At 41.5% G+C, this 27,387-nt stretch overlaps 1 protein-coding gene across 1 annotated transcript in view; it reads left to right on the top strand.

Annotated features, from left to right (window-relative positions):
- CDC7 (cell division cycle 7) overlaps positions 1 to 27,387 on the top strand; it is a 114,113-nt gene that overhangs the window by 63,928 nt on the left and 22,798 nt on the right. The window contains exon 10 of the mRNA XM_029618642.1: positions 22,584 to 22,733. Within this exon, the coding sequence (XP_029474502.1) occupies positions 22,584 to 22,733 (150 nt within the window). The remainder of the gene's footprint in view (positions 1 to 22,583; positions 22,734 to 27,387) is intronic.

Raw genomic sequence — 27,387 nt, 5'->3', positions numbered from 1 at the left:
CATAACCTCGTATTTCTCCAGATCATCCTGCTTCAGCGCTGTCAGTTTCCCCATGTTAAAAACAGTACTCATATGGTTACAGACTGACTATAGGGCAGGGGTTAAGAGAGTGCTTCCATGAAGCCACCAATATGTATCTTGCTGCAAGTATAATCGGAGTTATTAATGAAGGCTTATCAGTAGGGATAGAGAAGCACAGTAAAAACACTTAAGGATCCTTTGGCAGAGATAAATAATATTCCTGATCAATTTAATGACTATGACCCAATATTTCAGAACTAAGGGGCCCTTCCACCAAATATGAAATAGGGGAGCATATGTAAGCGCTCAGGAGTAAGGTACCACCTAAATAAAAGCTTATAAAAATGTTCAACCAGTGAAGAGGAAATGGAACTTTTTGTTACTGAGAGGAAGCAGAGTTCCCAAGTTACCTCATCCATGGGCTCCCCAAGGTCTGTTTCCCGAGAAAGTATGTGAGGAGGCTTTGTAGCTAAATCTCCCCCCCCCCCCCCCCCAAATATGTTTTTCCTCTCTTGAGATCAGTTTTGATCTTCTGTAGGTCGAGGTAATTTTTCAGCTGCAGAAAAGGGAAACTCTGTACTTTTTCTAGTTTCCCCTGTTTTTGTTTTGTTTTTTTTTTTTCTTGTAAATTTTTGAAATGCTGCAACTGGTACTGAAGTTGTGGTCACATCATGAATTGGTACCAAGGAAACGTTTCTAGTTTTTTGTTTTCTATTCCTTTCCAAATAATTCCTAACACTGTTTGCTTTTTTTGGCTGCTGCTGCACATTGAGCTTCGGATTTCAATGTATTGTCCACATTGACTCCAGTCCACTACAGTATGCAGCATCTGCAAGCCACAAGAGTTTCTGGGAAATCCAGAGCACAGGGTTAATTAGATGTACTGAAGCTGAGCTATGGTATATTTCAGTGAAGTGAATAAAGTGTAAGTCATCAAAATGTTGGCTTCTTACCAAATAAAGTCCTTTAAAGAGAGTCCCTTATGTTTTCTCTCCAGAATATTTGAGAAGTGATCTTATCTGTTGGTGTTTGCTTTTAAAGCTGGGTTAATTAACACAGTATGTTTTGTAAATCATCCTTTTTTTTTTTTTTTTTTAAGGAAAAGGTGACGTGTAGTATTTGATCTTTGCACGCAGCTGGAAATCTGTGGTGTACAGATTTTTAACATAAAATTAATTTAATCAGCATTTTGAAAATTAGGATTGCATGTGATTTCTTCATCTCTTTCCAAACTGCTGTTTTATGTTGGATTAAAAAGTAACAATAAATATTAGGGTTCAGACTTCATCAGGTTTGCATTTTAGTCCAGTTGAACATCAGATTTGCTTAACATGGTGATTTGGAAAAGGTGTTATAATCAAATACAAGTCTTTTTAGGCATCAAAGCCTAGATTATATACGAACATTTGATTTTGATAGAAAAGTACCTACCACTTAATAATTCAAAGAAATTAAAAGATGATTGACTGCCTGGCTGAAAAAGAGAGAGAGAAACTTATGCCAAAGCTAAAGAGGGAGTGTGTTTAGAATTATGGAGACACATTTAAAACAGTGATTCTTACATATATTGTTAGGTCATATTCCTCACCTTTCTTCTCTGCAGTACTTCATGCCCCCTTTTCATCCTCTCTTACTCCTACATCTCAGCCATTCACTCATCTCCCCCATGTTTCTGGGTATGGTAGCTCTGCAGATCAGCTCACTTTATTTCTCAAGAACATAGTCTTTGTTTCATCAGTCCAACCAATTGGGTTATGGCCCTCCTGCCATCAGATGGAGATAAGGGAAAAAAAAACCTCAAAGCTGAGTTCACTCTTCCTACAGCTCTTCAGTATTCCTGTCTTCAGCAGATAGTATCCTGGTGCAGGTAAAAAAAAAAAAAAAAAAAAGCGGGGAAGTTTTAGTCCCCCTATCTTCTTTTTTTTTTTTTTTTTTTTTTTTTTTTACTGGGTCTTCCCTCAGCATTTGGTGCTCTGTATCATTTACCCCCTTTCCCTCTTGCTTCTCTGGGAAGTTAGTATAGAGCGGAGGCGGCTTGGGCTCAGAGGGTTTAGCAGCCTTTGATTAGGCCCCGCTCCTGAAGCTTGGTTCTGTCAGCCACGTGGTAAGCCATAGCAGCGATTTTCCTGCCCCCCCTCCCCCATGAGCAGGTGTGTGTGTGCACTTAAGTTCATAAGTCCACGGCCTGTATTTATACGCGGGGGTATTTTGTGCGCATAATACCATGGCCTAATTTTGGGTGCATATTTGCGCATGTACTACTGGATATTATTAGTGGGCGCACAGGAGGTCACTAGAGCCCAGTGCAGAAAGACTGGTGCTAGGAACAAAACTGTCTAAGCGCTTGGCTATCTGTGAGGCTTCGTCCTCTATGCCTGTGTCAGCACTGTTTGGATGTTTAAGGTGATTTGGTTGTTACAGATTTTGCCGATGTTGGGCCAACCCCTCTGGAGGAGAGTGGGGTAGAAGGCCATAGCGCAGGTGTGTTCCCTCCTCCTTGTCCCCGATGACAGACACACCTCTGGCAGAAGAATTGGAGTGTCAGGTTTGAGCCCTGGTTTGGATCCCTCCTCCTCTTCCTGGGTGGAATTTTTCCAGCGCCTGCAGACTTTTCAGCAGGGATACCCAGCGGAGGCAAAGCAACCTACTAAGCAGGGTTCATGCACTCGGGGCTCCCACTCGACAGCCACTTCAAGCAAGCACTGCAGGGAAGCTGCTGTCCCTGGTGGTGATCAAGGGGATGTGGATCATGATACGTTGGATGACTCCGATAGGGACTTGAGTTTCTCCCCTTTGGAAGAGGGATAAATTCTACCTGGTTTGGAACCACATCAGACTCTACTCCATTTTTTCACAAGGAAGAGTTGCTGAGTCTGTTGACTCAGACCCTAAAGATGCTTGCTGTGGACAGGGGTGACGCGAACTTGTAAAAGAAAGATCCCATGTTAGTCACCTTATGCAAAGCGTCATGTTTCTTTCCCCTCCTGGATTCAATTCAAGAGTTGACTGATCTTGAATGGCGTGCCCCGGAGGCAAATTTTAAAAGGGGGGCGCGCTTTAGCGGGTTTGAACTCCCTTGGACCTGAAGGCAGGGGATCAGTTGCGATTCCTGAAAATGGATGTCTTGGTATGTGCTGTTACTAAGCAAACCACCATTCCAGTGGAAGGAAGGGCAGCTCTAAAAGATGCTCAGGATGGGAGGATTGAGGTTATCCTTAAGCAGGTCTTGGAGGCCATGGCAAGGAATTTGCAGATTGCTTCTTGCTGCTGCCTGGTGGCTCAGGCTGGTTTGTGTCTCTCTCGGGAGCCACAAGCAGCGGGGTCAATGGTGGATCGGTGATAGAACCAGGGTCCACATTCTTGGCCAATGTGGGCTGTAACTTGGTTCAGGCGACTGCTAGGGGGTAGCTTTTGTGATAGTGGCTAGTCGCCAGTTGTGGCCGTGAAATTGGTTGGCAGACACTATTTCCAAGTCCAATCTGATAAGATTACCCTTTAAAGGTTCCCTTTTATTCCAGGAATTCCCGTCTGTTTTGTTCTTACAGAGAAGCATCTACTCAAAGATCTCACCCCTATGGAAAATCTCAGTCCTTTCATAAGAATGTGGGCTCTGGAACATAAGAATATGCCATACTGGGTCAGACCAAGGGTCCATCAAGCCCAGCATCCCGTTTCCAACAGTGGCCAATCAGGCCATAAGAACCTGGCAAGTACCCAAAAACTAAGTCTATTCCATGTTACTGTTGCTAGTAATAGCAATGGCTATTTTCTAAGTCAACTTAATTAATAGCAGGTAATGGAACCAGAGCACCTCACTCTTCACAATGAATGTATGTGGGCCCACCTACTGGTTCAGTTAAAGGACTGGGGATATGCACTGCACGAACAGCACAGTGGGTGGTGATCATGACTCTGTTGATGGGGGTGAACATGCTACTAGGTCCCCGTTTCCAAGCAGAGCTGATGAGAAGCCAGAGGAATTGGATGTGCTGGACTCTCCTGGATGGGATCCAGGAGGGAGTAGGGACTCTTTGCCCAGTGGATCCAAGCAGAAGAGGAGAGGTATATGAGGCAGTGCCCCCTAGTGTTTCCCTATTTACCTGTGCAGGACCAAGCTAGATGCTTGTTCCACCTTTAAATGCCTTAAGGAGAGTATGCTGTATGGGTGGGATCCTGCGGGGCAGGTGGGGCTCAGAGGGTGTAAACCAGAGACTGGGGAATAAGTACTGGGATCCAGGAAGGAATAAGAACATAAGAAATTTCCATACTGGGTCAGATCAAGGGTCCATCAAGCCCCAGCATCCTGTTTCCAACAGTGGCCAATCCAGGCTACTAGTACCAAAACACTAAGTAGATCCCAAGCTACTGATGCCAGTAATAGCAGTGGCTATTCTGTAAGACAATTTGATTAATAGCAGTTAATGGACTTCTCCTCCAAGAACTTATCCAAACCTTTTTTAAACCTAGCTACACTAACTGCACTAACCACATTATCTGACAAATTCCAGAGCTTAAATGTGCGTTGAGTGAAAAAGATTCGTTTTAAATGTGCCACATGCTAACTTCATGCAGTGCCCCCTAGTCCTTCTATTATCTGAAAGAGAAAACATCCAATTCACATTTAACCCATTCTAGAACTCTCATGATTTTAAAGACCTCTATCATATCCCCCCCTCAGCCATTTCTTCTCCAAGCTGAACAGCCCTAATCTCTCTAGCCTTTCCTCATAGGGGAGCTGTTCCATCCCCTTTATCATTTTGGTCGCCCTTCTCTGTACCTTCTCCATCACAACTATATCTTTTTTTTGAGATGCGGCAACCAGAATTGTACACAATACTCAAGGTTCGGGCTCACTATGGAACTATACAGAGACATTATGACATTTTCTGTTTTATTCATCATGCCCTTCCTAATAATTCATATATAGAAACATAGAAATGACGGCAGAAGACCCAATGGCCCATCCAGTCTGCTCAGCAAGCTTTCACAGTTATTTTTCTCATACTTATCTGTTACTCTGACCGCTGAGGTCAGGGCCCTTATTGGTAACTTTTTGGTTCTAATTTCCTTCCACCCCTGCCTTTGATGTAGAGAGCAGTGCTGGAGCTGCATAAAAGTGAAGTATCAAGCCTAATTGGTTAGGGGTAGTAATCACTGCGATAAGCAAGCTACTCCCACGCTTATTTGTTTACCCAGCCTGTGCATTTAGTCCTTGTTGGTTGTCTTAATATTAATCCTCTTTTCTTCACCCCCCCTGCCATTGAAGCAGTGAGCTGCACTGTATAGGTATTTAAAGTGAAGTATCAGGCTTTATTGGTTCGGGGTAGTAACCCCCACAACAAACAAGCTACTCCCGCGCTTATTTGTTTACCCAGACAATGCAATTCAGTCCTTGTTGGTAGTCGTCTGAATGTAAATCCTCTTATCTTCATTCCCCCCCTAACATATGCTTGCTTTTTTGACTGCCGCAGCACACTGAGCCGATTATTTCAATGTACTATCTACTATGAAGCCTACATCTTTTTCTTGGGTGATAGTCCTTATATGGAACCTAACATTGTGTAACTACAGCATGGATTATTTTTCTCTATATGCATCACCTTACACTTGTCCACATTAAATTTTGTCTTTCATTTCGATGCCCAATATTCCAGTCTCGCAAGGTCCTCCTGCAATTTTTCACAATCCACTTGTAATTTGTATTTATTTATTTAATTTATTTATTTAAAATTTTTGTATACCGACATTCGTTAAGCAAACATCACATCGGTTTCCATGTAACATAAACTGGCCAACAGGGCTTTACAATGAAACTGATAAGGGAACTGGGTAGTGGGGAGGAGGGGGGAATTTAACTACGCTGAATAATTCTGTAGCATCTGCACATTTTAGCAGAGAAAGTACGGAACCTAGGAGTAATAATTGACTCGGAACTAAGCTTAAAACAACATATATCTTTAAAAGGAAAGATACGCCAAACTCATGATTCTCAGAAGACTTAAACCACTTCTAACAATTGCCAACTTTCGATCAGTGTTACAAGCTTTAATTTTTGCAAGCACTGATTATTGTAATGCCCTTCTACTAGGTCTACCATACACCCCACTAAGACCGCTCCATTTTACAAAACACGGCTACAAGAATCCTAACTGGTAAAAATAAGAGACCACATCCCCGAAACCCTGGCTGAGTTACACTGGCTACCCATTGAGCAAAGAATACAGTACAAAACACTATGCACCATACATAAATTAATACATAACGAAAAAGCAGAATGGCTGAGCACAGCCCTTCGCGTACACGTCCCTAACAGAAACCTTAGATCAGCCAACAAAGCACTCCTAACCTTTCCATCAATCAAAACAGCAAGACTAACACAAGTAAGAGAGAGGGCACTATCCTTGGCAGGACTCATACTATGGAACACCATGCCCTTAGAGTTAAGATTACAAAGAGACATTAAAACCTTTAGGAAAAGTTTAAAAACATGACTCTTTCAACAAGCTTATCACAAAGAGAAGGGAGAATAGAACCCAGGGAAGTGCAAGGTACGGACAATAGAACATCCATAAACAATATGTGTGTAGTTTATTTTTATTTTTTCGCTCATCATTAAAGGATAAAGTTACAATTATAAAGCTTGTATTCAAAACTGATACAGAGAGATTTGGACATGATTATCACATTTACCAATTAATATTGTTTACAAAACTGTGTTACCGAACCATTATGGCACCTGTGTAAATTGATATATTTTAGCAACATTATTTATGTGCCTTACTGTAAACCGTTGTGACGGTATCTATCTTAATGACGGTATAGAAAAGTTTTAAAATAAAATTTATTACCTCACTCATCATATTCCTTTCAAGATCATTTATAAATGTATTGAAAAGCACTGGTTCAAATACAGATCCCTGAGGCACTCCACTGTTTGCCCTTTTCAACTGAGAAAATTGACCATTTAATCCTACTCTCTGTTTCCTGTCTTTTAACCAGTTTGTAATCCACGAAAGGTCACAGTCTCCTATCCCATGACTTTTTAGTTTTCTTAGAAGCCTCTCATGAGGGACTTTATCAAACGCCTTCTGAAAATCCAAATACACTACATCTACTGGCTCACCTTTATCCACATGTTTATTAACACCTTCAAAAAAATGAAGCAGATTTGTGAGGCAAGACTTGCCTTGGGCAAATCCATGCTGACTGTGTTCCATTAAACCATGTCTTTCAATATGCTCTGTGATTTTGATCTTTAGAATAGTTTCTACTATTTTTCCTGGCACTGAAGTCAGGCTCACTGGTCTATAGTTTCCTGGATTGCCTCTGGAGCCCCTTTTAAATATTGGGGTTACATTGGCCACCCTCCAGTCTTCAGGTACAATAGATGATTTTAATGTTAGGTTACAAATTTTAACTAATAGATCTGAAATTTCATTTTTGAGTTCCTTCAGATCCCTGGGGTGCATACTATGTAGTCCAGATGATTTGCTACTCTTTAGTTTGTCAGTCTGGCCTACTGCATCTTCCAGTTCAGTTCATCTGAATCATCACCCTTGAAAACCATCTCCAGAACCAGTATCTCTCCAACATCCTCATTAGTAAACATAGAAGCAAAGAATTAATTTACTCTCTTTCACAAATACACACACACACTCACTCTCATGCCTCTCATTCACTTCCCAGACTCACATGCACACTCACTCAGTAGTCGTCCACTTCCAAACACATACTCATGTCAGTAACTGAAAACCCTTCACTACCAAACACTTTGAGAAGTAACACAAACCCCTTGCAAAAAAAGAAAAAAAGACACCTAGAATCTTTCCATGCCATACCATACCAGCACTATCTCAGGACTCAAACAGAAGCAGCCTTATTTATGACACAGCAGCAAATATTATACCATGCCCTAGAACACTAATACACCACCTACTGCTCCAAAACCCCACTGAAAAACTACATGCCAGTAGACATACTGCTCCTCAGTCACACATGCAGAACACACAGATCCTTACCCAATACAGAATAAGAGACTACAAATTAGAAACAAAAACAGGCAAACAAAAATAAAATGGAAAGCCCGAGAAACCAGACTGAACAGTGGAATACCGAAGAAAGAGCAAAATACAAATACATAATGCACATTCCCAAAGATAACATGCCAGTCACTAAAAATTTAAAAAAAAATAAAAATATATATATATATATATATATGTTTCGTTTTTTTTACCTTTGGCTGGTCTTATTTCTCTAATCGGTTGGTCTGAGGGTTGGGTTTTTTTTCTCACGTTCCCTTTCTCTGTCTTTTTCCCAGTTCCTTTTACAGAATTTCCTTCTTTCTTTCTTCTCTCTACTTGTATTCTTCCCTTCCTCTCTCAAACATACACTCAGATGCTTATTCTCACACACTGTCTCTCTCAAATACTCTCTCATACACATACAGGCTCCCACTCACATGTTGTGGCTTACACATGGCTCTCACTTTCACATGCTATCTCTCTCTCATACTTACACACCAGTTCTCACATGCTCTCACTCGCTCACACACAGGCTCTCACATGCTGTCTCACATAGGCTCTCACTCTCACATGCTGTCTCATACAAATACACTCATACTCACTCTCAGTGACTTCCTCACACACACACATACCCAGGCAAGCTCCCATTCATTCTCACACTGCTCACCCCACCCCCAGAAAGGCCTCTATTCATTTTCACATGCACACACAATCCCCCAGACAGGCACCCATTCATTCTCTCACACACAGATTGAGAGACCCCCAGGCAGGAACTCATTTTTACACAGACCCTCCAAACAGGCATCCATTCATCTCACACACACACACAGGCAAGTTCCCATTCATACACATACTTAAGGATGGCCCCCCTCTTTCTTTTGCCAGGAGCCTTCTCACTGCGCTGCATGGCTGTTGGGGAGGAGCCAATTGCTGCTACTGGCTCTGAAGCCTGTTCTGCTACATTCTCTGTGCAGGCCCCGCGATATTATAAATTTGCGGGGCTGGCACATCCTTTATGCTGATCTTGTGCATCGCAAGATCAGCATAGGGAAAATGCTACTCTTGTGAGTTTTTAATACTGCGGTGCACCCAGAGCTTTTGGGGGTCTTGTCTGTACCTCGGGCTGTGGTGAGATGAGCACCACCACAGCCCTGCCGATCTTAATAATACATGGGAATAGAAAAGATGTGCGCGGCCTCTAGAAATGTTATGCGTGGCCGCTCATGCATGCAGCTTAGAGGGAACATTGCCAGCAGCAGGATGAGGTGGCTGCTAGAGGAGTTTGGGGAGAGCAGTTTTTTTGTTTTGTTTTGTTTTGTTTTTTGTCGCTTCCAAATTTTGCCGCCTGAAGCAGCCACCTCATTATAGAACCACCCCTGTTGACAGGCCAATCCTTTCAGAAAATCTTCTCAACTATTCTTATCTTATAACCTAGCTAAGTATAGCTTTATCAGTTAAAAAAAACATCCTCTCTACATTTGCTCTTTGATTGTATTTTCTATTCTGCTAAAGCTGGAATTTAACTTCCAAATAAAATCAAAGCCCATTAGGTGTGAGCAACTACAACTTCAGTGACACATCTTTACTCCGCTTCAATTTAAAATATATGCAAAGTGGCCAACTGGGCCTCCATTCATACTTTTAGCAAACATTACTGTCTCAAAGAAGATTCCCATAAGGATAGGAGCTTTGGCCAAGCAGTTCTTATGAATTTATTTAATGATCTCTTCCTCCTTCAGCTTTCTAACAAACTGCAAGTTCTCCCTATGAAATACAAGCCAAATATTGGCGTGCAACATCCCCATTTAAGTGGCTGAATTTGTTTCTGCTTTGCTATGGAGAAAGCAAAGTTGCTTACCTGTGACAAATGTTCTTTGTGGACAGAGAACAGATCAACCACATAAAAATACTCATCTTCCCACAGAGTTGAAGCTTAGCTTGTGAAATGACTGAGGAGACTTGTGTGGCAGAGCTGCATGGGTACACACATAAATGCTCAGAAAAAGTTTTAGGTTTGCATCGGCGCCATATGGTGGTGTTGCTAATTTTGTTCTGCTGTCTACAGAGAACACCTCAGTTAATCTCTCTCAATTGAGATTGGGCGATGTCTTCTAAAATAAGTATTGTGACTCACTAAAGGGTCACACAGGCTAAGCCCCTTTGGCAGTGACCCACTGCACTATGGCAGTCCTCTCAAGCACTGAGCCTGTACTGTTGTCAGCAAGAGGGTAGAGGCAAAAATACAGTAGTAGATGGTAAAAGCAGGAGTGGAAGCATAGATGAAATCAAGGGATGGGGCTACAGGCAAACAAAAAAGCAGTTTGTATTCTTCATTCAGCTGGTTCTTATCAACCTCACCGCAGGCCTCTTTCAAGCTCTGAGCCTGCACTGATGTCATTAGGGAGCGGAGAGGAGCACAGCAGCCACTAGCCTATCTAATGCTCACTCGCACATGTGCTTACTTTAAATCAATCATAACGCTGACATGTCGTTGCAATATTTGCAGTTAAATAGCTTTATTGCAACAATACTTCTAAAAATACAGGAGTTCTAGTTATTCTTGCACCAAAGACTAATGAAATCAAAACTTCAGGGGAATATCAGGGTTGGAAGGGGAGGTAACCTGCCCTCAGTTCCAGTTCTTCTCTCCTTTCCATCCTTATTACCCTCTTTCCACTTTCTCCTCACCCATGGTTGATACTATCTCAAATGTATAGCAATCTTCTTTTTCACACACCCTTGGTACCAGTCTGTTCTCTCCCCCCCCCCCCCCCCTCTTGCACCCCCCTCCTGCTCAGCATCCATGGCCTGTTTATCTCCCAGGGTATGAAGCCCCACCCTCATGGCACACTGGCTGCATCCCACATTTTCCCCAAAGCAGAATATAGCCAACACCACATCCCTTACTGCCACTGCTGGCATGTGGTTGCCTTTATTGATGCTGTCTCTGCTGCAGTTGTTGCTACATGCCTCCCTAGCAATTTAGCCCCTTCTGGGCAACACTGACCCTGCTCACCTTACATTAATGGCGCTTCTGCCTCTTATACCACAGCCTGATGCAACTCAGATATAGCCAAACTCTTCAAATGTGTCTTGCTGCCCAACTGTACATGTGCATGCAAGTGCAAAGACAAAACGTGCCAGTGTTGTTAGAATAATACTCAAGTTTGTCTAGGAAACTCAGAAGGCTGCTGTACCAGCAGTGACCATAAGAGTGCCAGTGTTTCTCAGACAGACACAACTGAGTATTAGAAAAGACTACTGAAAAGGCCTGTCAGAAATGAAGGCTGAGACAGCCTCCCCACATGTGAATAGAACCCCCAACCACAACCAGTCCGGATTTCCCCCAACCTGTGCAGACCATTTCACTCCTACAGAGCTGGTGTTCATCTTACAGCCCAACATGGGCTGCTGCCATTTTCATCTCATGAGCCTGCTGGCACAACAAATAGCGCATCTGTTTCACCAGGCCAGCACTGCGCAAAATCTGCAGGACCACCCCGCGCCCCCCCAGCACAACTGAATTATACTACGTGCCATGCACTTATGCATGCACAGATGGGGCTGGTAAAACGAGCAAATACAACATGAACAAACAAGCTGCCTATTATATATAGTGCATGATGTTCATTTTCTATTCCCTCTCAAGCTAGGGAGTCCAGTGAGCATTAGACATGCCATTTTTTCCAACATTCATGATGCTCTTTGGTATTATTCTGGCACCAATTTCATACTAGCTAGACTAAAAAATGTGTTGTAGATTAGAATAATCAGTCTTTAGGAGAGAGAGGCTGCTCCCCCCTCCTCCCTGCCCCCCAAACACATACACACTGTGCACACATTTTAAGGAGAACCGTAATTTCCTTTTTTTTTTTTTTTCCAGTCTATTTTCTATTGACAACAGGGAAAGATTATGGGGAACTCTTTACCTGAAACACTGTTTCTTCACTTGAAAGCATGACTTGCCACAGTTCACAAGTATTTAAGATTGGGAAAGCTTAGAAATTCTAAAACTTCCTTCAAAGGTTTTATTGCTTTTATTAATTTAAAAAATTACAATATTTTAAAGAAGAAAACAAAACAGGCTGCAACTTGCCCCAGGAAAATCTAAGTTATGAGCCGTGTGCAGGCCCTTACAGTTGGTTGGGGAAGGGGATAGAGAAACTGAAGATTAAAAGCCAGTGTCCCTACATATTTCAGATTAATTTCTGTGCACTATATGAAAAAATACTCCAGCAAATGTTAGCATTTATTTCTGTGTCCCAGTTGCCTCACTTACAGATCCCGGCTATGAAAATAGAACATTAACTTGCTTATTCCAGTAGTAGAAGATTTCAGTTCAAAACTTTATAAAAATACTAGCGGTACCCAGCCACGCGTTGCAGTGGCAGTCAGGTTCTTTACCCTCCCTCCCTCTTCCCCTTGCTCATTTACCTCAGTCACTCATCCTCCTCCCCCTTGGTCACTCACCCCCCCCCCCTTCCCTCCCCTGTCCCCACTCCAACTCTCTCCCCTCATTCTCCCTCCCCTGACACTCACCTCCCCCCTCATTCTCTCTCCCCTCACTGTCACCTCCCCCCACCTACTGCCTACCCTTCAGATCAGAAAACCTTTGTCTTTCTATTTCTGTGGGAACCCCCCCACCCCAAAAAAAAACCCCAATCCCAACCCTTTAAATCAAATAACCCCCCACCCTCCTGCCCCCTCCCAAGACCTGGGAAATTAAAATTGTTGGTGCTACATGTGGTCTGTCCCTGGGCGTCTGTGCGCGTTATGTAGCCAAATAGGGGAGTGCCTAACCAAATTTGCACTTCCAAATTTTTGTGGTCTGGGGAGGGCTATTTTGGTGCGTTCCCGAGATCGTGCAAGTTTAGTGTATGTATTTGTGTGTGAACCTCCCCCTTCCCCCAAAAAACAACCCTATGAGAAAAGTTCTCTTAAACTAAACACCCCACACTCTCCTGCCCCCCCCCCCAGAGTTGCTGAATGAATGAAACCTGCCCCCCCCCCTCGTGACCCCTCCCCAAGATGTTCGCAATAAATTCATCACCACCCCCCACCCTCCAGACCCCGCCGAGACCTGATAAAAATGTCAGTCGGTGGAGCAGGCATTCAGGAGTGGCCCGGGAGCGATGTATTGGCGTTGGTCCATCGGCTGCGAGCACTGAAACAGGTTCCGACGGCCCTTTGCCCTTACTATGTCAGTGGGGTGGAGCAATGGCAGTGGTAGGTCCTCTGACATAGTAAGGGCAAAGGTCCGCCGGCTGCCAGTCCTGAAAATGGCGCCAAGGGGCCCTCGCCCTTACTATGTCACATGGGCTACTGCCACCATTGGTGTCCCCGAGTGGCATAGTAAGGGAAAGGGCCGACGGCACCATGTTGATTGCTGGCAGCCGACGGCTGTAGTGCAGGAGATGTGTCCCGGACCGGTCCTGGCCCCCCGCTGGAGCCTCCCAGACTTCTGTCAGGTTTTGTGTGTGTTGTGAGGGCCTGGGAAGTAAATAAATTTGGCATGTGTGAGGAGGGTGGTGGGTGTATTTTATCTGTAAAGGAAATAGTTATCTTCCAGCGAAAAAAGTGCATGAATGTGTTAAAATGGACGTGAAACGTGGACCTGGACTGGCGAAATAATTAGTGTAGCGTGTGTTAGTGTAAGGTGTAACAGATGGCGCTTACGTCCAGCAGATGTCGTTGTTTTCTCAAAATATTTTTAAACCTATTTTACCTGTCACAGGTGTGACATATCTGTAATGTAAGTACAGAAGAACCTTCCTGTATGCGAAATGAAGGTTGTGTCCAAATTTGAAAGCAATTGGTTCAGTGGTTTCTGAGATTAGCGATTTTGTCCAAACTATTTAACATTTTTATTTATTTATATAGATTTTGTGGAATCTCAGTCCTTTGTTGTGCTTTGTTTTTGGCACCTGAACCTTTCTTGGTAGTTGAATATTTGCTGCTTCTAAGGTAGAGTTCTAATCTTTTGATAATTCTTAGAACTTTTCCCCCAAAGTATGTAAACATTCCCAGAAATTTCAGCAACTATTTTTCATGGAGCCAAAATAAAATAAAAAGAGAATGTACCCAATATCTGCTCCATTATGTGCTGCCAAAAAAAATATATCGGAGATCTATTGTTCCTCACATACATAACCGGGACTGAACTAAAAGATTAATTGGCCGTCAGATACATAGATATAATGAAGCATGGAATTGAGTAAGTTGTTCTGATGCTTATACTATTTCAGTCTTGGGCCCTTTAATTTAAATGTTTTTTTAAATTCTACTGTGAGTTTACATTTATACTTGGAGGATTTGATGGCGTTCATGTTTCTGACTAGGCTGGTCAGCACAGAGGCGTATGTGACTTCCTAGAGTGGCAGTTTTTCTGTTTGGCTACAGCATTGTGTGCATTCAGCTAGTTAAGCACCAATAGGCCATCTGGAAACCTGTGTGGCAGATGTCATATGATTTTAAAGTCTGAACCATTGCTCAGCTGGCTACCAGCTTTTATCACTAAAGTGTGGGAGCTTTTCTCCTACTCATAAAAAGAAATGGGTTAATGTCACTAGACTAATAAAGATATAATACTGTTATTCTTTCTGTAATTCCATCATACTCCTTTGTTAGTTCAGCATTTAAGCCTGAATAATTTTGTTATAAGACTGATTTTCTGGTTTGAAAATAATGTACCATGAAATACTAAAATACTATTAATATTAATATATATTCCATGTTTCATTTGTGCACGTTGACTTTTATTACTAGTGGCCTAAATTGCCAATTAAAAGTTTAAGTATATTTCAAATTTTGTCTCCCTTCTTTTAATATTGCACTCCTTTTGTAGAAAATGAAATTCACCAAAAATAAACTAAAAGTAAGCACATTAGTCACTAACTATGTACAGCATAAAGCCTGCCAGGGAGTACAATGAGCTGGGAATACAGAGCATGTTTGAAGAAGCACCAAATAGTTTCTTAAACTTACGGCTTGAGTTCCTTTTCACTATTGAACTAGTGGGAGCTGCTGACAGACTTCTGTCCATTGTGAAGTTCTAGCTTTCTTATTCTTCATGTCTTGTTTTTAAAGTTTAGTTTGCTTTTGTCAGTGTGTTCATTTTCAGTATTCTTGTGTATAGAGAAATTGCCAATTAAAACATAAGAATTGCCATACTGGGTTACACCAAAGTTCCATCAAGCCCAGTGTACTGTTTCCAGCGGTGGCCAATCCAGGTCACAAGTAAGTGGCAAGATCCCAAACAGTAAATACATCTCATGTTGCTATCATGCAGGGATAAGTAGCAACTATTTCCTAAATGTGCTTGATTAATAACAGTTTATTGATTTCTCTACTAGGAACTTGTCCAAATCTCTTTTTAAACCCAACTATGCTAACTGCTTTAACCACATCCTCCAGCAATAACTTCCAGAGCTTAATTGCACATTGCGTGAAAAAGAATATTCTCTTATTTATTTTGAAATTGCTACTTACTAACTTCATGGACAGTCCCATACTCTCTGAATTTTTTTTTTGAAAGAGTAAATAACTGATTTATATTTACCCATTCTATTTCCATTCATGATTTTATAGACCTCTATCATATCCCATCCCACCGTCTTTTCTCCAAACTGAATAGCCCTTACCTCTTTAGCTTTTACTCATAGTGGAGCCATTCCATCCCCTTTATCATTTTGGTAGCTCTTCTCTATACCTTTTCCAAAGCATCTATATCTTTTTTTTTTTTTTTTTTTTTTAAATGCAGTTACCAGAATTTCGTACAGTGTTCTAGGTGCAGCCTCACTATAGAGCTATACAATGCCGTCATGATATTCTCCATTTTATTCTCCATTCCTTTCCTAATAATTGCTAATATTGTTTGCTTTTTGACGGCCGCCACACACACAGCCAAGGATTTCAAATTGTTGTCCACTATGACATCCAGATCCATTTTCCTAGATGGTAACTCCTAATGGGGAACCTAACATCCTGTAGCTACAGTGTGAGTTACTTTTCCCCGTGTGCCTCATTTTGCACTTGTCTACATTAAATTTATCTGTCATTTCAATGCCCAGACTTGCAGATCCTCCTGTAATTTTTCACAATTCACTTGTGACTTAACAACTCAGAATCATTTTGTATCATCTGCAAATCTGATCACCTCACTCGTTCCCCTTTCCAGATAATTTATAAATATGAGTAAGCACCAGGCACAGTACAAATCTTGAGTACTACTGTTCATTTCCTATATTTTAACCAGATTACAATCCATTATAATACATTGCCTCCTATCTCATGACTTTTTAACTTTCTCAGGAGTCTGTCATGGGGCTCTGAATACAATTTAGTGATTTATTATAAATTACAGTATAAAACATACTAAAGATTGTTAATTTGCATGGAATTGGTAAAATTGCCTTATCTTTTTAAGATAATTGTTTTCCCTCACATCTGGTCATCCACACTAATGACAGTGGTGTCTCATATTCAGAAGAAGGCAGCACTGCTATATGTAAACCAGCTAGGAATGTCAAGAGTTTTTACACTGATATACCTGTTGCAGAACTACTGAATCCTATATCATCAGGATATGCTATGAAACTATGGACATATCTAGCTGTTTTTTGCATAGCAATGCCACACTTTAAGGAAGTGTGCGATTTGTCATGATAGATCAATCAGTTTTCTAATGGTAATCCAAAGGGAGTAGGTTTGGAGTGGTAGCTGTATAAAATAGCCTCCCAAGGGAGATAATAGAGGCCAAAATAATAACAGAATTCAGGAAAGTATGGTAAGAAAGATTCTTAATTGCAAAGAAGTGAAAGAAAAGGCAGATAAGCTGTGGAACTCCATGCTGGAGACACTTAAACTCGCATTAGATCCTAAAGCTTTCTGAAAATCCCTAAAAACTTGCCTTTTAGTACAGCCTTTGACATCAAAGAGTTTTAAGTCCATTGTATTGAATGCACTCATTTTTTTATTGTTTTATGTTTCTATTATGTTTTATGTTTTTTATTTTGTAAATTTTTATGAATATTTTTATTATAAACCACCCTGATCTCTCTTGATGGAGGAGCAATATATAAATGCTTACAAATAAATAATACAGTAAATAAATATCAACTGGGGGCTATGGCATTGTAATAAGTAAATTGAACAGACCAGATGGGCCTTTCTGTTCTAGATTTCAGTTTTCTTAAAAGAAAACTGTTTTTTGTTTTTTTTTTGGGGGGGGGGGGGTTAAATTAAAGAATATAAGATATGCCATACTGGGTCAGACCAAGGGTCCTTCAAGTCCAGTATACTGTGGCCAACCAAGTCACAAGTACCTGGCAAGAACCAAACATTAAATGAATAGATCCTTATTGATTAATAGCAGTTTATGGACTTCTGCTCTAAGAACTTATCCAAACCTTTTTTAAACCCAGCTACACTAACCACTATAACCACATCGTCTGGCAATGAATTCCAGAGCTTAATTATGTATTGAGTGAAAAACAATTTGTCCTAATTTTAGTTTGAATATTTTTAGCACATATCAGATTTCACAGTATTTAGGTTTGTTACCTTATCTGTCATAAAATTACTGTATTAATTGAGACTAAGGGTTAGAAAACCATTGGCCAATTGATGACCATAAAACAGAACTTGGATATTAGTTTTCATCAGTATTTGACTTTTTTTAATGCTTTATTTATAGTTTTCGAATCAGATATACATAATATATTCAATAAAGAGATATTGGCATATTGAACAAAACATAGATGGTTATGCAATATTATAACAAAGAAATAATATTCAATGCCTTTTAGACCACAATAAGGTGGGGGGGGGGGGGGCAAGCCTAAGGAAAAAGCCATGGGGAATGGCTAACCAAACAAATACAATATTTTCTATAAAAAGGTTGGCAACTGCGTAGCATGAAAATCAACCCAATTTACACATTATCCATTTTGTCTGTAGTAGGTAAGTACTGATTTCTCAGACGAGCTGTGATCAAAGAAATTTGAGGAAAATTAAGTCTTAAATTAGCAGATCTGAGAGAATTTTCAGTATTCTCAATTCTGCGAGAGATAAAGACAAATCTTTCATAACATTTGCTTGTACATTTTGAATTTCCACTATGCTAGTTTTCACCTCTGTCACTTTCTGTTCCATAGAATTCAACCGCGTTTCAAAAGATTGAGAGTTATTATATAAATCTGCAGTTAAGGAGACCAAATCAGTAAGAGACTTATTAACTGACATTAGGACAGTCCAAAGATTCTCCAGAGTAATAACGTCAGGCTTAACACAGTCAGAGATAATAGGAAAAATCATAGTAGAAATCCCTGCCAGTGTATTAACTTGTGCCAAACCTGTTTTCTGTGAATCAGTCGTCTAAGAAGGCAATGAGACCTCACTGTCCTCAGCAAGTCATGCCATTCGAGGCCCTTCTTCAACTTCCAAACGATGGATTTGCACCGACAAAATGGTAGACACCGGGCTTGGTGAAAAAACGGAGCCTTCCAGCTCCCCTGGTGATGGTTCAAACAGAGCGTCTACCGAGGCAGCATGTCCAGCAGGAGGGCACAGAGTGGAGCGATGATCAGGGCTAAGAGAAACATCTGCCGCCGACGGGCTAGCGACCCCAGGTCCAACCAAGCCAGCTTTGATCATCGCACTCAGGGTGAATCGTGCTTCAGTTGGCAATGTTTGACGAAGGGAACCCGGCGAATTTGTCACTTTCCCTTGATGTACAGCTTCTTTTCTTTTCCCCATTGAAAGAAAAAGCTTATTCAGTGGAAATAGTTGAGATTTATCGGGAGCAGTTCTGAAAAGTGTCTGCTATGCAGTGGCTATCTTGGTTCCGCCCCTCCCTCAGTATTTGACTTTATAGGGACCAAACTTCATCGGATGTTTGCTACTGTAACTTGAGGGAGGGAGGCAGACAGGGTAATAAACTGGACTATGATTGGTTTGATTGAGGATGGGAAATTGAGGAGTGATGGGGGAGGTTTGTTTAAATCTTATTGTAGCTGAACTGTAATTATTTGGAAAAAGCTTGTTTGTATTATGTATTAAGATAGGTATTCATGAGTGTGGATGTTGAGGGTGGGTTTGTTTGTTAAATGTTTGTGACGAAGAAAACGAGGAAGAGGAAACAGAAGCGCAGAGACAGTTCGAGCTCCATTAGTTCTAGTATGACTTCCGATTCCAAGAGTTCAGATGAGGACGGCGCAGTGAAGCCTTGTACATCCTGGGAAGAGGGGGCAAGAGGCTTTCTGGCACTGAAGAATCTATCCCAGTTGTGGGAGAGCGTGCCTAGGTTACTGTGCAGAAAGATAAGTAAATGGAGATAGACATCTTCCGGCTTATGGTTGGAAGGCGGAGGCCACACAACAAGAGAGAGGGCAAGAACAACTATCCTTTGCCAAGCAATGATACAAAGGTTCCACAGAACATTATAAATTGGGGGCGAGCATGTCTGAGAGTGATGTGAAAAGATTGAAACCACTACTACACCACGCTGACTTTAGAACTGTCTTGCAAACTCTTTTACAATAATCCAAACCTGAAAATATTTCATTATACATAGGACTTCCAGATTTATCATTTCGCCCACTACAACTAATCCAAAATGCTGCAGCCAGCCTTCTTACAAATGTCAAAATCAGAGAACATATCACCCCTGTTCTTAGTGACCTTCATTGGCTACCTATACGTAAACGCATCCATTACAAAATACTGACTTTAATCTTCAACCTAATTCATAATCCTACCTCAGTTTGGCTGTGCACATCCCTTCGCCTATATCGACCTCCACAGTAACTGCTATCCGTTGACAAAAACCTCCTTCAGGTCCCGACAGTAAAAATAGCCAGATTTGACCTAACAAGAAAACGGGCTTTCTCAATAGCAGGACCATCACTCAAAATCCATTCCAGTCGCATTGAGACTCCTAACCAATCCCATAGAATTTAGAAAGACATTAAATATTTATCTATGGTTTCTAACCCCAAAACAACACAAATTTATTTCTGGTTTATTCAATGTATTATTATTCTGTATACCACGTCCTACATTGTAAAGTATTCTTAATTTTATGGTTTTTGTGTTATTTTTAAATTGTGTACGTTTACCTGTAAACTGCCTAGATCTTATTGTATAAGTGGTATACAAGAGATCTTTAAATAAATAAATGTTGAATTTTCACAAATTGATGAAATGTAATATTTATTTCTTTATATTCCACTTTTCTGGCACTTCAAAGCAGATTGTGTTCAGGTACTGCAGGTATTTCCCTATCCCTAGAGAGCTTACTCATAATAGAAATATAGAAATGATGGCAGAAAAGGACCAAATGATCCATCCAGTCTGCCCAGCAAGCTTATGGTAGAATCTGCTGTGCCGTGTAGGTTACTCCCATGCTTATCAGTTTCCCAGACTATAAAAATCAGGGCCCACTTTGGTTGCTGTTTGAATCCAATTCACAGAGTTCACCTTGCTGTTGAAGCAGAGAGCAATGTTGGAGTTGCACTAAAGTATCAAGCTTATTGGTTAAGGGTATTAACCGCCTCATCAGCAAATTACCCCATAGTTATGTTTCCCCAGACCGTAAAAGTCGGAGCCCTCGTTAGTTGCTGTAGGTATCCAATTCCCCTTTTCCCCCTGCAGTTGAAGCAGAGAGCCATGATGGAGTTGCATCAACAGTATCAAGGCTTATTGGTTAAGGATAGTAACTGCCGCACCAGCATGTTACCACCATGTACTTTTTTCTTCATTTCCATCCTTTAGGGATCCACAGTATTTATCCCATGCCGCTTTGAATTCTATTATTGTTTTGGTTTTCACTAGCTCTTCAGGAGTTTCATTTCATGACCCCTAGTTTTACTGAATCTTTTTCAGTGGAAAAGTTTTGATTTTTGTACATCATTAAAACCTTTCAGGAATCTGAAGGTCTGTATCCTATCACCTCTGTGCCTCCTCTCTTCTAGTGTATACATATTCATAACCTTCAGTTTCTCTTCATATGTTGTCTGATACCCCACACCATTTTGGTAGCCCTTTTCTGGACTGCCGCCATCCTGTCTCTATCCCTTTTGAGATAAGGGTTTCATACTGCAGACAGTACTCCAGGTGAGGCCTCATCAAGGACCTCCTGAAGAAGGGCATCACTACCTCCTTTTTCTTAATGGCTATTACTCTCTCTATGCAGCCCAGCATTCTACTGGCTTTAGCAATCGCTTTGTCAGATTGCTTTGCCATCTTCAGATCGCCAGACACTATCACCCCAAGATCCGCTCTTGGTCCATGCATATCAGCCTCCTCCCCTCCCCTGCCATCACATACAGCTCTTTTGGATTACTGCTTCCCAGATGCATGACTCTGCACTTCTTGGCATTGAATCCCAGCTGCCAAATCTTCAGGCATGTCTACTATGTTGCAGAGCTTGATATCATCTGCAAATAGACAAACTTTACCTTCTATCCCTTCCACAATGTCACTCACAAACATTCCGAACAGCAGGGGAGGCTCAAGGCAATGTGCCACCTGAGGTGGGGACCATATGCTGCCGCCCCCTCAAATTTTAATTTAACCCCTCCCTCCCCCAAGACTCTCAAAAACCCCTGGTGATCCAGTGGGGGACCCAGGAGCAATCTGCCACTCCTGGGCCGTCTGCTGCCACTAACCAAAATGGTGCCGGTGGCCTTTAGCCCCTACCATGTGACAGGGGCTACCTGTGCCATTGACTGGCCCTGTCACATGGTAGGGGCAATGGCTAACCAGTGCCATTTTCTTTAACGGCAACCAACGCCTGGGAGTGGCAGATCGCTTGGGCCCCGCACTGGACCACCAGGGGTTTTCATGAGTCTGGGGGGGGGGGGGGGCAGGAGGGTGGTGCGACAGAGGGAGGGGCTGGGCAGAATTTTGAAGGGGCACTTTTTGCTGCTTCAGAGTTCTGCCGCCTGAAGCAACCGCCTCACCCTACCTCATTATAGAACCACCCCTGCCAAACAGAACCGGTCCCAGTAGCGATCCCTGAGGCACTTCACTTAACATGGCTCTCTTCAGAGTAGGTTGCATTTACCATTACATGCTATCACCTTGGCGCTCACTCCCAAGTTTCTCCATTTTTTTCACAAGCCTCCTATGCGAGACGGTATTAAAAGCTTTGCTGAAATCCAAGTAGATGACATCATGCGCTCTTCCTCGATCCAACCCTGAGGCAGTGTAGGGTAAAGTGTTCTTAAATGCTATAAACATTTTGAAGTTATCAACTATGAATATGACTCTCTCTGTATGGGTAATTTAAATGTTGTCAATTTTTTTTTATAATTTGTTGTAATCTGCCTTGAAGAGACTATTCCTGAACTGCAGTGAGATTTGAACCCTGGTTTTCCTGGTTTGTAGCCCTCTGTTCTAACCACTAGGTGGCTACTCCATTCAGTACATGATTTCTTTTGATATATACCGTACTTGCTGGTCATGAAATATGCTAACTTTGGTTTAAGAACTCCAGATGATATAGTTGTGACTTTAAGTGAAATCTTATTTCCATTCCAGCTATTGACATGTGGTCTGCAGGCATCATCTTCCTTTCTTTGCTTAGTGGACGTTATCCATTTTTCAAAGCCAGTGATGATTTAACTGCTTTGGCACAGATTATGACAATTCGTGGATCCAAAGAGACCATTCAAGCTGCTAAAAGGTTTGGTACGTATCTTTTTAATTACAGAAGAAAGTTCACAGAATTGTTTAGTCTATTATGAATCATAAAGTATTTTCCTAATTATTATGGGGTTTTTTCAGTGGCAAGTTCAAGTTTGTAGTTTCTCTGAAGAGTATATTTCTAGAACCAAGATTAAGATACTAATTTTTAGCTAGGCTTTTTCAGTAAATACCAAAAATTGCTGTAATGTATGACAGCAGGTAAAGCCATAAACTTATTTTTCTTATTTAATATGACACTAATTTTATTATGGATAATTTTGAGTTGTATGGATACTGGAGAATAGAGTAGCAAAGCTTAGATGTGCTTCTCTTCTAGTTTTCCCTGTCCCCCCACTCCCAAAGACAATCACAACCTCCAAACCTGCTCCCCCACTAATATTTTAATTTCCATAAGAAAGTTTGTAAAAGTTTGAACCCAGAACTTTCTGTCCTTTCTGACTCAAGTATAAGGTAAGTGAATATAAAATGTACACTTGCTTTAGAGAGATTTGTGTGTGCATGTATATATAGATAGATATATAATGGGAAAGATTGGTGCTGCTGTTTACGACTTGTGCTAAGTCTATCCCTTTCCTCTTTATCCAGTCAGACCAATCCAGACAAACAGGTTATGCTTACTGACCAGCATTTGGAGACTGAGATCAACAAGCTCGCTGTGTCATTCCTTATATGCATCTGTGTTAATACCAGCCTGCAAGAATTCTCTGTCTCCAGCAGATGGTAGGCAAACATTCTGTGCTGTGGACTACGACGTGGTAGGCTGAGCGGGAAAGAATTTTGGAAGGCTCCTGAGATGAGTTATTCTCCCTCCCTAGTTGAGCAGGGAAGATATTGACTCTGTAGGTGAAAGCCTTGAGCTCCTTCCCTCTGTTGAGTGGGACAGGAGGCTTCCAGGGGAGCAAGCTGGGATCTTTCTTCCCCATCCTTCCCCTGTTTATATTACTCCAGTTTGACCTCTTCTTTGACTGCTGTCACTTTAATTTTCACTTTTGTTCAGGTTACAGCTGAAATAAAGATTAAAACAGATGAGATCCCCAGCCAGGTCTAGCAGGGACAGAAATCTGGTAGTCAAGGGTCTTGAACCTATTCAGATACCAGACCTTTTGTCCTAAGAAAGGAAGTAAAGACAACCCGTCTAGGTCAGCTAGAGTCTCTCAAATTTATTTTTTTTTTTTGCGACCCTATATAGGCAGTCACCTGTCTCTTTTCTACCAGAGGTGGGTTCATATCACTACAGAGTAGCGGATCCTGGAAATTGTGCGAGATGGCTATGCCCTAGAATTCTCTTGTCCCATTTCAGATGCTTTTATGGTTTCCCCATGTCATTCATTCGCAAAGAGGGAGGCGATTCAGTTAACTCTGAAGAGGCCCCTTAATTTTAAAGCAATAATTCCAATTCCAGAGGATCAGGAAGGCTTGAACTATTACTCCATTTAGTTTGTGGTCCTGAAGAAAAAGGTCTTTCCATACTATTCTAGATCTGAAGCAGGTCAACGAGTTCTGATGACTCATTTCAGAATGGAAAATTTAAGACCCATCATTATGGTGGTGCAGAAGGGAGAATTCTTGACCTCCTTGGAGCTAATGGAGGCTTATCTTCCTATTCCAATAAGGAAATAATATCAGCATTTCCTTTGTTTTATGATGCTTCATTGGCATTATCAGTTTTAGGTCCTGCCCTTTTGATTAGTGACAGTTCCAAGGAACTTCTTGAAGGTGGTGGTGGTGGCAGCATTCTGGTTCATCCTTATTTGGATGATTGGTTGATAAGAGCGAAGTCGCTTCAGGAAAGCATAGCGGCAACCCACAGAGTTCTCCAAGTTTTGTAAGGTCTGGGGTGCATAGTCAATTTCCCTTAAGACACCCATTTTGATACCAGGTTGAGGCGCATTTGCATGACGGAACCAAGAATCCAGAAGTTGTGTTGTCAGACGTGGATTCTTGGCAACAGCAAATTTTAAAGGAGTAGTCCTATCATCAGCTTCTTGGTTCAATGGCAGCAGTGTTGTATCTAGTCCCATGAGTGGGGGCTCACATGCGTCCTCTTCAGAGTGCTGTGTTTTCTAGATGGGGACCCACAATCTCCAGACTATGGCAGGCAACTTCTTGTTCTGAAATAAGTCAGATGGTGTTTGCAGTGGTGGTTGGCCACAGCCATTTGGAGCATGGAGTAGATCTGGAGGCCCCAGACTAAGTGGTGTTGATGTCGGATGCAAGACTCACAATCTGAGGGGCACATTGTTTCAACCTTTACACTCAGGGACAGTCTCAGGAAGAAAAAAGTGATCTATCAACAGATTGGAGGCAAAAGCAGTTCGGTTGGCTTGTCTAGAATTTGCCCCATGATAAGGGGACAGGAGGTATGGGAAATGTCCAACATCACCACTTCAGTGGCATACATAAATCGTTAGGGAGGCACCAGAAGCCTTCAGGTGTCACTGGAAGTCAACGTGATTCTCTCCTGGGCGAAGGAGAATTTGACAGCTTTGTCAGTGACCCACATAGCTGGGTGAAAAATGTTCAAGTGCATTATCTTAATGGTCATTTTATCAATCCAGGGGAATGGTCACTATCTGTGGTAACTTTTGAATGCATCATTGCCAGATTAGGGATGCCAGTACTGGATCTAATGGTGTCCAATTGGAATGCAAAGGTTCATGTGTTTTACAGTCAAACAATGGACTCTTATTGTTCCCACGATGGAACTGGAACCCTCAGAAATAGTCCAATATGTTTCATGCCTCTCAAACGAGACACATCTGGATGTGATGACAAAGAACTATCATACATACACCTGTCTTGGTGCAGGCCTGGCCAATGGAAGGAATTCTTTATGTATTCCCTTCTTGGCCTACAATCAGGCAAGTTCTTCAAAGGGTGTCGAGACATCCAGCACTAAGGTTAGTAGTTCCTAATTGGCCTCATCTATGGTATGTGGATCGTATACGTCTGAATTACACCAATCCCCTAAAGCTTCCAGTGCACAAGGATTTGCTGTCTTGATACTGCACAAAGATACTGATCAGTTTTCACTTATGGCTTGGCTCTTGACAGGACATATTTAGTGAAGAAGGGTTACTTTCCTGTAGTGGTGTCTGTTTTTTGAAGGCTGGGATGTTTTATACTTCCTTGTCTTATGTGCAAGTTTGGAGAGTTTTTGAAGATTGATGCTCTGAGCTTCAGTGTGCATCTCAGAAAATTTCGGTCCCTTTGATTCTGGAATTTTTATAGGAAGGTCTGGCCTTGAATGCCTTCTTTGAATACTTAAAGATATAGGTTACAACTGTCACGTGCTATATAGGATGAATGTATGATAGTTCTTTGTCATCACATCCAGATGTGTCTCGTTTCTTGAGAGGCATGAAACATATTGGACTATTTCTGAGGGTTCCAGTTCCATCGTGGGACCTTAATTTGGTTTTATCATTCTTGGCAGGTGTACAGTTTGTACCTCTGAAATCTATTTTCTTAAAGCTTACGTTGAAGTCAATATTTTTGATAGCTAATTGTTCTGCTAGGAGAGTCTCAGAATTGTAAGCTCTTTCTTGCAGGGAGCCATTGATTTCAAAAGATAAAGGTCCAAATTTATGATTCCTTTCTTCCTGCTGAAGATGATTTTGGACTTCTATCTGAATCAGTCTCTCTTTGCCTTCCTTCAGCAGTATTCTTTACTCTCTGGATGTTTGAAGGCTTTTGTTAAAGTATCTTATGGTCATTAGTCCTTTCCAGAAATCAGATCATCTTTTTTGTTCTGTATGTTGGAGTGCTGAAAGGTGAGATGGCCTCTAGGGCAACAGTGGCACATTGGATTAAAGAAATCATCATGGTAGCCTTTGTGGATTCTGGTATTCCTCTTCCTAAATAGGTGTGAGCTCATTCCATGAGAGCTCAAGCTACATCTTGGGCAGAGTTGCATTTGGTATCTCCTTTAGAGATCTGTAAAGCAGCAACTTGGTCATCGTTGCATACTTTTTCTAAGCATTATCGCTTAAACCTCAGGACCAGAGAGGAAGCTGTCTTTCCTTAGGCAGTCTTGTATAGGGCTTCAGCTAGATCCTGCCCTATTAGGGAGTAGCTTGAGTTCATCCCCTTTGTCTAGACTGCTCTGACTGGATGAAGAGAGAGATCAAATTACTTCTTATCTGATCATTTTCTTTCCTTTAGTCCAGTCAGACCAGTCCAGGACCCTCCCTAAGCTGCCTAACTCTCATTTTGTTTTTATCATTCTTTCCATTGCTGAGATTGCATAGAAGCAAAGAGATATATCAAAAGAATAGATTTGTCTTGCATTCTTCTGGAAGTCCATGGGTTTAAAACAAAAAAGACAAAGAAATTAAAGTTTTGCCATTAATTGGTTTCACTTGAAGTTGTCCACAGCTAGCTGCTTATGTATATAAATACTGGTAGGCTGGTGTCAGCACAGATGCATATAAAGAGTGACAGCAAGTCTGTTGATCTTTCTCCGTCTGACAGTCATGAGCATAGCTCACTTGTCTGAACTGGTCTGACTGGACTAAAGCAAAAGAAATTATCAGGTAAGAAATAATTTCATCTTTTAAAGGCTAAATTGCCATTATTGATGTTTTTTAATAAACTAAGATACCAAGAGGCGAAACTAAAAACTCCAGGCTATAAA

Source organism: Rhinatrema bivittatum, chromosome 10 (genome assembly GCF_901001135.1).
Source record: "Rhinatrema bivittatum chromosome 10, aRhiBiv1.1, whole genome shotgun sequence".
Taxonomy (NCBI): domain Eukaryota; kingdom Metazoa; phylum Chordata; class Amphibia; order Gymnophiona; family Rhinatrematidae; genus Rhinatrema; species Rhinatrema bivittatum.
The sequence above is the reverse complement of the archived record's forward strand: the minus strand, read 5'-3'. Positions and strand labels throughout refer to the sequence as shown.